Raw genomic sequence first — 12,538 nt, forward strand, 5'->3', positions numbered from 1 at the left:
ATCCGGGATCCCTCTCCTTGTTGCTTGTTAAGTGAGTCATTTTTTTACAATTTGTTTTGCTTGTTATGTGAACTGCTTGTTATGAGAATTACTTGTTATGAGAGGTGCTTGCGAAACGAGGTTCCACTGTACCAGAAATCAGCATTTTGCTCTCAATCAGAAATTCTAATTTTACTCAAATATAAACATCCAATAACATGATTTTTAGTTTAATGTTAAATGATTGGCAGATTACATCAGGCTATAATAAAACATAATCTGGAAATCACTTGGCATTAATTTTAATTACATTTTTAGTAATATCTCTGTATTACTAAAATGCAGTTAGACTAATTGATTCTGTGATCTTGCTTTTTGAGGAATTGTAATGCCTTAATTAATCATTCACTTCAATCTCTGTAATCATCAATATGTTAAACAATTTGTTTTTGAATTTTTTTATTAATTAGTTACTAACTGCTCCGTGCAAGGGACACTGAGAGTGCTATCACTTTATTCTCATTGTTTTGATTAATTTCATTTGTTGCTGGTTCTCTAGAATTTGATTCTTAGAAACTCATTTGAAAGTTCTTGATTCTTAAAAAGTATTTAATTTTGCTCCTGATTAATTCACATGAAGACTAATATTAGCAAAGACCTTCTCTCTGTAGGCACCTTGTCAGATAAACAAAAGTCCTATGACAAGGTTTGAAATTGTTCTTGGAATACAGTTTATTATGTTCTGTGCTGGTTGTTATAGCTGGAGGTGATTTTATTTGTTTGACTACAAGTGGTATTTTAATTTTCCACTTTATTTAGGTTAATTAAGTTACATGTTTGTACCCGCGAATCTCTTCTGTTTCAGTGTAAACAGATTTTCTTCCCGTTTATAATAAGATTTAACATAAAAAATTGCTCTTTTCCAAAGAATTTTTTCTATTTTATTCAGCTTTCATTTTAGACAGGTTTTACTGTAGTTAGAAAGTTTCATGTTTACTTACTCGATGTAAGTGATTATGGAGTATTTTACAGATGGGAAAAAATTTATTGGGCAATAATTGCAATTTTTGTCATCAGAGAACTAGATATACAAGGTATGATTAAAAACAAACCAGAAATGTTCTGTAAATATTTTAATATTTAACTAATTTAAATCTGTTCACCATTCTTTTTAAAGTAGTCTGTTCACTTGAAATCCCATTGCTTCTGTCAAGCCTCATTATTTCAAAAATTCCAAAGTATCTTTGTGATTTGGACTTGGATTTTCTTGATTGTTTCAAATTTCCACTCGTTGAGCTTCAGTTTCATTCTGGAGAAGAAAAAGAAGTCATCAGGAGCTAAATCTAGCAAGTAAGGAGTGTGAAGGAAGACTTTCATGTTGTTTTTCACCAAAATTGCTCTTTTTTTGAAAGCTGTTTGCACAGAAGTATTATTGTAATGGAACTAGATTTGGTTATGCCACAGTTTCAATCTTTTGCAACAAACATACTCATGCAATTCAGTCAAAATGTTACAGTAAAAGTCTGAATTTATTGTATGACTGAGTGGAATAAATTCCAAATACGCAATCCCCCTTACGGTAATAAAAAGATCTGCATGGTTTTTGTTATGCTCCCGACTTTCTTTGCCTTTGTGGATTTCAGAAATTGCGATCTCTCCCATGGCTTAGAAACTATAGTCAACCCAAAGCATTTCATAGGTCTCTGTGGCATATTTTTTAAGTTCAATGCAAAATTTAACATTTGCTCTTTGCTCAGTTTTCAACTACATTCTTGAAGTACAGTATGACACTAACACAACATTACAAAATCATGTAACAAGTGTTCTGGTTTGAAGATCTCAACTCTGCTTGGCAGACTGCAACTGAAATGTCTAAGGCATCAAACTGTGATGACAAAAAGACTGTACCTTTTGATATTACTGGACAATGAAAATAGTCCAGTTTTTTTAATCATACTACCTAATATAAAAATAGATACTATAAGACATACAATTATGGATAAATACAATTTGGGATAATTAGTATGAATTACCTTGCTGCAAGACAAGGCATTATTAGTTTATCTGTACCATAAAACTACTTACGATATCATTAATGCTGTCTGATATTTCCAAGTTATGAAAAATACAGATTTTTCACTTTCATATATGCCAAATACTGTAAGCAATGGCTAGAGTTGAAACAAGCTGGAAATTTGTATGATGGACTGTAAGATAGATGTTCAAATTGTCTGATGGAAAACCAGAATAAATGTGTTGATGATATATAAGTAACAATTATCATCAAGAAAGAAATTCATGTACACATATGTTATCATAGATATTCTTATCAGTCTTATTAGAAACATTGTTAAGTCTGTTTGTCTGTGATGAATAAGCTATTATGTTATATTGCATCTGTTATATAAGTAAAATGATAAAAAAGTAGAAATATCTTTAATTTCAGTTATCTCATATACTTAAAAGTTTTTTAAAATAAAGTAAAACCTAACAAAATTATTCTCTTTAGAAATATAATTAATAAAAATATTTCTGAAGATAAAACTTAGAATGACTTAAAGTTCAGTAGATCTTTCCTTTATGACTACAGGGTGGACGAAAAGTAACTAGGCATTGAGAAATTGCAATAATTTATTTGTAATGCAGTGATGATGGTAAATTATTTTACATGTACTTTATTAAATGCATTATCAAAGTCAAAATTCAATGTAGACACTGACGCCATCCACCAACTTCCTCAAATGACTAGAAATTGTGATGCGAATGGACAGATGTTTCGTTGTATGTCTGCACCCATTGCCTGTGGTCATTAGCTTCTATTGGCAATTCTTGATTGTTTCCAGACGAATGTGGCATGATGTCCTTTTGCCTTATGCCACTATCTCTGCGCAACATCCACTGATTTCCACACCTCATAACATGCAGCAATCTGTGCTTGCTCTTGAACAGACAAGTGGTTGGGCATCTTTTTTACCACTGTGTGTGTAGCCTGTCTTGGTCACTGCCCAAACTACCAAGTTAGGAATTATAAAATTCCATTGATTAATGTACATGCACAAATAAATTTTATTATGATTGCATTATTATCACAAAATCATAGCATTTCTCAATGTTTAGTTACTTTCCACCCACCCTGTAGTTTTACAATTTCTCACTACACATCTTTAAATTTTGTGTTATGACTGTGTGAAATGTGATATTTAAAGTTTTTGTTTTATTACCTAATTAAAACTGTGTTTCTAGAATAAATTAGGTTGTAAAATTTGGATCTACTGTAAATTTTTCAGATGTCTTACAAGTAAAATATTTTAAAATATTTAGAAATAATATATAAGATAGATTTAAATTTTATTCTATATTTTTATAAAAATTTAATTTCAAAACTTGATTTTTATTAGGAAAGTGGTCAAAAGTAGCTCGCTATTTACCTGGGAGGACTGATAATTCTATATACCAACGATATCGTCTGATCAAATCGAAAGTTCCAAATGCATTAGATTCAATAGTAAGACCCAGTTTTTAATAAAAGTTGTATTTTAAATTTATTATATAATGTAAAACATTAGTATTATATGCTAGCAATAAAACTCAAATAACTTTTAAGTTATTTGAGTTTTAACTGGATAAAGCCTAACACAGTAGAATTTGCTTATTATAATCACTTTGGGTACTGATAACAGTAAGTAAAATGAGTGAGTAAGATTGCAAATTAGTGAAAATTTTGATTTATTGACTTCAATATTAACAGAACATGTTAAAACAATTAAAAAATGTATAACTTGACAATTTACTAATTATAATAATTATAAAGTAATTGTAATTCATCTAGTACTGGTTACCCTGTATGGTTTTAACAACAGCTAAGCAAATAATTAAAGTAAGAAATGCCAGCATTTTAAAATACTCTACTGCAAGTAAATAACAATTAAAATGATAACTAGTGCTTTAAACATTAAATATTTCAGACTAATAACAATAATTGAAAATCTAAATACAATAAGCCAAGTATTATAACGATGTTCTATCGTATATGTTTTTAGTCATATTAATTCTAACAACACTAAATGATGGATAACAATATTTGTGGTTACAATAGAGTCTACCATATTTATATATGAATGATCTAATTAAATTTATAATTTCATTTTAATTATTTATAACTTTGTAAAACTAAAATTACCACAGAAATTGGAACTTTATCATAGAGTAAAGTTATAACACAATTTCCAGCATCTTTGTTTCTCATAAGTACCTATGTTTTCGATGTCTTCAGAGGTTGAACTTTTATGTATAAAAGTAATATTTAAATCACTTTTTTAAAAATAAAAATCCCGACTTTGAAAATTATCATTAAATATTTATACAAAAATATTAAATTTATATGCACGATAATTTAATAATATGTATATAAGTTTGTTCAAACTTCGGTCTTTAGTAGTTTGAAAAAATATTTCTTCTCTATGTAAATAATATATTTGAATACATTTTTTATCATGCTTAAACAAGCTGTTATGAGACGAATGCTTATGATATATATAACATGCATTCTGTCACATTTGAATTCTACTTGCCTGAGCAATTTTTTTTATTAAGTTAAAAATAAATTTTATTTGATTAAAGTTGTACTTAATTACAAGAAATTAATATGATTAAACTATACGATATCACATATTAAATAGAAGAGTTTAAGTTTAGTATAACTTTTTCAAGAAATTTTCAATGTTTTTATAAGATTTCTAAGTTTTAATTAATTAGTAGATAAAAACACTGAAAACTTTTCATTGGATAGTAGGAAAGATGAGAAAGAATTTGAATTTAACAGATTCAGAAATTATCTAACATACAGTGCCATAACTGGATGACATGGAGAAAAATAAAGATTAAAAAATATATATATATATATTATTATTATATTTTTCAGTGTATCTGAAAGTGGAATATTGGGATATCTGTTAATCAGATCTTGTTGTTATGACAGTATTCTGGAAGAGTTTTTGTATCTAAAAATTTTCATCCAAAAAACAATAAAAGATAAATGATAAGTTTGTAAAATTAATATTTGAAGCGTGCAATGCCATAATGTTGTAAATGCCAAAAAACAAACTTTTCAGGAGAGAGAAAAAACACTTTTTCTAATGAACAAACTTTAATCAAATGCTATAAAAATTATTTTAACAATTTACACTTTGGAATAAAACATTGGGTTTAATTTCAAACACCTAAGTATGATGGTAAGGAAACAAAAAAAGTTTAAAAACAGGGTTAGAGCCATAATGTTGTAAATGCCAAAATTGTGCAAGTGCATAAAGTTGTAAATGCCAAAAACAATTGCAATCATAAAATTAATGTTTCTACAGCTGAAAAACAGTTTTGAATACCAAAAACTTACATTTAAATTATTAAACACAATTTACAAATTCAATATCAATTTTAACATTAAAAACTGGCAATAATCTATTAGTGACTGCTTCCTGGCTTCAACAATGTTGGGCCCACAGTTTTGGTACTTGAACTGGGCTGTAATCTTTATCAATTGTAATATAATTATGATAAATAAAGGAAAATATAAACAATAAGGTATTAATTTAGTGTAATAAAAGTTAAAATGTATTTAAAAACTTCAAATTTAAAAGATTAATGGAAGTCCGAATATCATTTTGAAATATCAAATAATAAGGTGATACAGGTTAACTATTAATAAACTGGGATTCAGTTATCCGGTTCTGCATAAAAAACTCACTGCATTACAAATTGGAATAACAAAATGATGTAAATGTAAACCGTAACATTTTACGTGCCAAAAGTCACGTGGCTTGCACTTTGGCGCTTAAAACGTTATGGCTTGCACATAAATTCATCTTCAAAATATAGCCACTTAGAGTGCCACTATCGCCACAATATTTTTTTGTAGGAAAAAACATTGCATTTAAAATTCATTTCTTCAATAAAATGTATTTTGAGAAAAATGGCATTTACAACCTTATGGCATTGCACGCTTCATTTGTAGTTTAATACAGTGTAATAATTTTAACATTCGTACCTTTTTAGTTATTGAAGTATAAAATTACAGACTGGCTTTAGGAAAACCCTTTATATGTTTAAAATGTTATACATATTAATAAATACACACCAAATACAGCGTAAAAATCTTTTTTAATATAGGCATTTATTACAGTTCTTTTTGATTTTCTTATCTTTATTTATAATTGTACTAATACAAAAAAACTGTGTAATAAATAGTTCAGGAAGAGAAATTTTTTAAAATATAGTGAAGTTTTAAATTTTGTAATTAATTGTTTAAAAACAATATTTAAAAAATTTGTTTATGTTTTATATTTTATACATTTCTGTAGAATACTGAAGAAAATGAAGAAGTAAGCTGTAATAAACCTCTTACTAGAACAGTTAGTTGCCAAAAGAAGATAGAAAGAAGAAATATTGTTTATCGAGCACTTCAAGATCAAATTCTAAATTTGAAAATGGAGGTAAGATGCATAATTTTTCTTTGTGTATTGCTTTGATAAATATAAGTTTGCCTTTATTTAATAACAGAAAAGTGTTTAAACAATGCATTAACAAAAATATTTTCAGGTCTTTTATTTATTTCCTAGATTTAATTTACAGAATTTTTCATGAAATTTGAAAGTTACAGTAATGAAATTTGGTTTCTCTAAAACTTTTGTATAGAATTTTTTAATTTTAGAATTTTCAAAATTAATAATAAACGAAAATAAATTAGCTGAGAACATTTCTTCATAACTTATTTCTGATTGTTTTCAAATGTTTATCTCACCATATTTCCCATTAAGGCTAGTTATGAACTTTCCCATTTTCTTGAAAACCAAATGCAACTTGATCAAAATACACACTTAAATTTTATTTTTTACTCTGTGCTCAGTATGTTTAACTATTAGTAACTACCTTACTTTAACTAAATATTAAGTTTAAAATGATTCAAAAACAATAAATCATAGTTAGTTTAATGTATTTTGTTAAAATGCATTTCTGACAAATAAATAAATGCAAATTTAAAATTATAATCCATCTTCAATTATCCTTTTTTATTGAGGGTTTTAAAGTACAGACAAGAACTCCAACAATTGGTTTACAATATTTATGATTAACTTTGAACAAACTATGATACTAGAGCAGGGATGGCAAATCTTTTTGAGTTCATATGCTGTATACTAATCATGCTTATCTATAAAAAGTTTGTGTGCACCGAAGATTTAGACTTTGAATAACGATATTTAAATAAATGAAATTAGAGTAATAAGCTTCTTTATAATTAGAGTAATTATAAAGAAGCTGATTGAAAAAAAAAGGATTATTGGGTGATAAATCGAAAGAATTGTTGAAAAAGATAAGTGATAAACTGAAATCATATGATACATTACATGCCAGATGATATCTCCCAATGCGTGCCACCTCAGGTACACGTGCCATAGATTTGCTACCTCAGTACTAGAGTATTTTCTACATATTACAACAGAAATTATAATTAATAAACTTCTAGTTAATGATAATTTTGGTTAATATATAATATTCCTTCTCTTAAATTTATCTTAATGCTGTTTAATCTAAATTATAAATATTTAAAGTTACGTATGTAATTGTTTTAAACAGTTTCTAAAAAATTGCTTGCATTCTGTTTTGAATACAACTGCAGAAAAGATTTAATTGTCTACATTAAGAAATGAGAATGGAGGTCTGACTCTGGGAAATATGACATATAACCACCCTCTATATCTCCATCTCCTCAACCTTTAACCATAAAAATTTAATAGCATCAATGCTCCTTTTATACAAACTACCATGCCGAAGTTATTTCTTAATCATTATCTCATCTTGAGATATTAAATGAAATAGATGCCAAGACACATGCGCAATGCACAATGTTTTGTCATTTTTTTTTTACTTTTTCAGTTTAGGAGGTCTCAAAATGTTGAGAATTGCAAAAAACTACAAAGGTGAAATTTGACATGATTTCAATATTTCCAATGTTTTGTATACATAATAGATATAAAAGTAAAATTAAAAAAAAAAAAAGAAAAACTGAATAAATAAAAAGAAAAAACATATTAATAAACAGACAAAATATTAAAAACTTTACAGTACATGAAAAATTAGATTTTATCTATCATTTCTTAACACAAAGTAGAATAATATATCATTTTTCTCAATTAAAAAAATGATGGCATTAAAATCTTAAATATAATTCTACTTAAAATGCTGACATTAAAATGTACAATTCAAATTTGATCTTTGTTACTTACTGTCAATTACAGCATTTGAAAATGATGAGAAAACTTGATAAAAAAACATTTAATTCTTTTGCCTTTGTAAAGTTTACATTTCTTTAAAGTAAATTGTGTTTGGTAGTGAAATAACTCGTGAAGTACTTTACAAAATTGACCGAGAATAACCTTTAGACAGAACACTAAAATTCAAAGAAAAAAATTTTTATATTAACTTCTTATTAAATTATTGTCCTTTAGCATAATACATTGTTAAAGATTTTTTGAGTGTGATGGAATCCGTTTTTGACAAGACTATATCTTGTTTATAAAATCGTACATCCTGCTGTCTTATAAGCTTAGAGGTATGAAGGAGTACATGTCAGGAGTTGAAATTTGGCAGAGAGTATTAGGTACCCAAATCATGCACATATAAAATAAACCTGATGAAGATGAAATATGGCGTCAACGCAGGTGACGCTGTATTATTTTGATGCATATGATCCTATATCACGATTGCATCAGCTAATGTTCAGAACGCGTTAAGGCTTTTCTTAATCACCACAACATAGTGGTCAAATATCATGAAAGCCCCCACACAAATTTCGCTTTGTGGTCGTTTTTTTCGCTGAATGAGCGATTTCGGTCTTTGAGCCTAACAGATACACTATGTATAAAATTTTAATAAAATTACATCTTAATTCTCTGATGAACAATTGAAAGTTAACTTAATGTAATGAAATTTTAGCTTTTAGCTTAAAAGATTGAATAATCATAAATTATATTAAATTGAAATTCTGTAAAAACAGATATGAAGCAATTATGCAAAGACTAAATACAACTATTACTTACTTTACATTTAGGACAGATTCTTACATGAGAGAAAAATGGCATTAATAAGAGTATTAGAGATTAGCTGAATATATTTTCTACTGTTATGATACAACAGATACAAGAATTTTAAAGTTTTTATACTCTATAAAGAGTATAAAAACTTTAAAAACTTATGTTAAAATTATGTTAAAATAACATAATATAAACATAATAAAATAAAATTTTAATAAGATATTAATACATTATATTGATTCTGTTGTTTGGAATTTAAAACATGATCTTAATATATACTTTCAATATTTAGGATCCTTCAACTTCTACAAATTCTATATCTGAAAATCTGAATGGAATTGACATAACAACAATTAACAAGCTTCTAAATAAGATGATGCCTTCTTTGAAAGCAAAAGTTCCAAATCCCAAGAAGAAATCGAAAAAAGAAAAATCTATAGATGCTGCTTTAGATGCATTTTTGTTACCTTTGACTCTAAATATTTTTCAGAAACCAAAAATAAAAGGTAAGGATTTCATACTATAATCTGATTAAATTTATTGTTTGTTTTGATATTACAGGAATCTCCCTAAATTTAATATCAGTATATATCAAATTTAGTCATTTGGTTGATGGCTACATATTTCTTCTAATTAGTTTATAATTATTATTAGTTTTTATACTTATGTTTGTTATTGTTATATCATTGTTCTTGTTTATTGTATATCCTCTGACACAAGTTGATTTTGAATATTAACATTTTAGAACAACAAAAATTTAAGTTTTTTCGTTTAAAAATGTTAATATTCGAAGTCATCTTATTTTGGAGGACATTCCAGCTTTCATTCTTATTTTTAAATTAAATTTATTTGTTGTATATTTATCATTGTGAACAGTTTCTCTTTATATTATATTCTCTATGAAATATGATTGCTATTGAAAATATTGCAAAAGCTTCAGATTTTTTCTAGAAAGTGCCTATTTGTAACATATTTACTGATTTTTTTCTGCAAATCTGACTAAAAATTTTCATTTAAAACATTTTCTGATGTAATGACTAGAAATTGTATTAATATTACTTTCTTAATTCACGCATATTTTGTTCATTGCCTAAATTAGTTCAATATTGGTAATACGAAAGATTTTGAAAAAGTATATCATTTTTAATTTATTTTGAACAATATCAATCATTATCTAACTTAAAATGTATCAAGAAAATTCAGTAAAGGCTGTTTATACTACATGAGAATGGAAAAGAGAAGAGAAAATGACACTAAATAGGTTTAGTATGCAATGCTTCACGTACTAGTGACATACTTCCATTCTCTATTTAGTTACTGAGAAAAATCAACATAAGTTCTACTTTTTTCTCTGTTGGTAGCCCATAATTCTTCAACATGGAGACTGATAAAAATGAAATGATTAAAATTAGAGCAGGATTATTTTTGATGAATCATAATTTATAAATTTTAAGTTAAACACATTCAAATAGATACTACCTTTACATAGACCTACATATTTAAAACTTAACTAGAACATCAAAAATTTGGAATTAAGTTTCTTAATTTCTTTTATAAGATTATTATAATTTCCATTTTCTCTTCTTGAATTAATTAAACATATATAATAAAATTTGAAAATGAATTTTATGACTCAGGTTTCACTTTTTCCATGCTTTCAAAGCTTAATTTTAAACTGCAATTATCAAAAGTACATTTATGGATTCTCTTACACCTTAAACAAGAAAATAATAATAAGAAAAATATTCTCTTCTCTTTTCCACTTTCACTAAGTATGAAGTATAGTTTAGTTTAAAATATTCGAATTATTAATTCTTCTTGTTTTTTTAACCAACAAACACAATTTATTATTATTATAACTTCTTTCCTGCAAATGTCCTGCTCATCTAATATTGGTACAAAGTGTTATGCTGAACTAAAGTCAAGGCATAGCTACCCAAACAAGTGTTACATTAAGCTTCTGTTTGTCAACATCTAGAAACTTCCTGACAATATGATGTGTTCAATATTGCAGCTTTCTGTAGTGTCATGTATACGTTTTTATTAAGGTTTAACATTTCTAGACTTTTGTCTAGTGTACGTGGTATAATACTGGTAGAAGAGTGGACAACAGGTACAATAAATACCTTATCCATCCTCCAAATCTGTCTTATTTCTTGTATGAGTGGAGTGTACTTGTTGATTTTTTTCAGTGTGAGCACTTTTTATGTTATGAGTGTTTGGAATGGTGATGTCTATTATATAAGCAATCTTACTGCATTTATCAATGAGAGAGATATCAGATCTATTGTGATGAATTGTTTTATCTGTGATTATGGCTCTGTCTTAGAATATATTGTGTGTGTGTCATTTTCTAATACTGCCTATGGAGTATATTTGTAGTATGGTACCTGGGTGTTTAATAATCTGTGTTTGTGTGCAAGCTCTTGGTATATTGTATTTGCTATTTGATTATGCCTATGTAAATAGTCTGTTTGTGCTAGGAGCTTGCAACCAGAAGTTATATGTTATATTGTTTCTGGTGCAATGTGACATTTTTTTCAAGAGTCATTTCTAAGTGATGTATTCTTCAGAATGTGTTTTCTGTAGTTTTTAGTGTTTATGACATGAATGGCAACCGTAAACCCCTCAGTCTCTCCAGACAGACAGCCCCTAGTCAGCCAGTAGTTTGATGCAATTTTGTCAAAGTAGTCTCGAGCTTGGTCGTAGGCATGCCTGCCATGAAGTGCTTTTTGAGTCCATGACTGCTTAGTGATGTCTATGTTGTGTATGTGCCGGGCTATGTCCAGATACTCTGAATGTAAGTTTAAAAGTGACATTCCAAGCACCTGGACTTGTGTGGTTATTATCTGCCAGAGTTATAGCTTTATATAATCTTGATGTTTCTTGTTTTTTGTGGAAAAACTTCTACCGTGTGTATAATATAGTTATATTAGTCAGACCATAGCCACCTTCTTTATGAGGAAGAGTTAGTCTTTCTATGGATGATTTTGGGCTATATTGTTTATGCTTAGTAAGTGTTGTTTTTATTCGGAGTTACTTGAGATCTGTGTGTGTCCAGTGTATAACTCAAAAAGAATACACGAGTATAGGGACAACATATGTATTAATAGCTTTAACTTTTTAATGTCTGAAATCTCACTCCTTCTCTGTTGTTGACTAAATTGTTTTTATTGCTAAGCTACAAGGGAAACTTGTATAGCAAAACTAGTCTAATAACTTTTCAATCTGCTGATTTCATTTTAAATGGATAAGGCTGATTTTGGTTGATTTAATGTTTAAAGAGTTAATAGTATGTTTTGCATTTGTCTAGACCAAACTCCATTTTTATATCATTTGAATATGTTTGTAAGGGCTGTAAGGGTGTAATGAAGCTGATTGTGTGTGAATGCATAAAGTTTGATATTGTCTATTTACAGTACATAAGGTGTTATAATGTTTACAGTGTTGTTTTGTTGTGTCTGATATTTTAGCCA

The 12,538-nt window shown here is 27.6% G+C and overlaps 1 protein-coding gene across 1 annotated transcript in view; it reads left to right on the forward strand.

Moving 5' to 3' along the window:
• LOC136987360 (uncharacterized) overlaps positions 1-12,538 on the forward strand; it is a 78,872-nt gene that overhangs the window by 43,524 nt on the left and 22,810 nt on the right. Inside the window, exons 15-17 of the mRNA XM_067285091.1 lie at positions 3,378-3,484; positions 6,333-6,464; positions 9,355-9,568. Coding sequence (XP_067141192.1) covers positions 3,378-3,484; positions 6,333-6,464; positions 9,355-9,568 — 453 coding nt within the window. The remainder of the gene's footprint in view (positions 1-3,377; positions 3,485-6,332; positions 6,465-9,354; positions 9,569-12,538) is intronic.

The sequence above is a fragment of the Centruroides vittatus genome, unplaced genomic scaffold (genome assembly GCF_030686945.1).
Source record: "Centruroides vittatus isolate TY-2023 unplaced genomic scaffold, ASM3068694v2 scaffold_1519, whole genome shotgun sequence".
Taxonomy (NCBI): Eukaryota; Metazoa; Arthropoda; class Arachnida; order Scorpiones; family Buthidae; genus Centruroides; species Centruroides vittatus.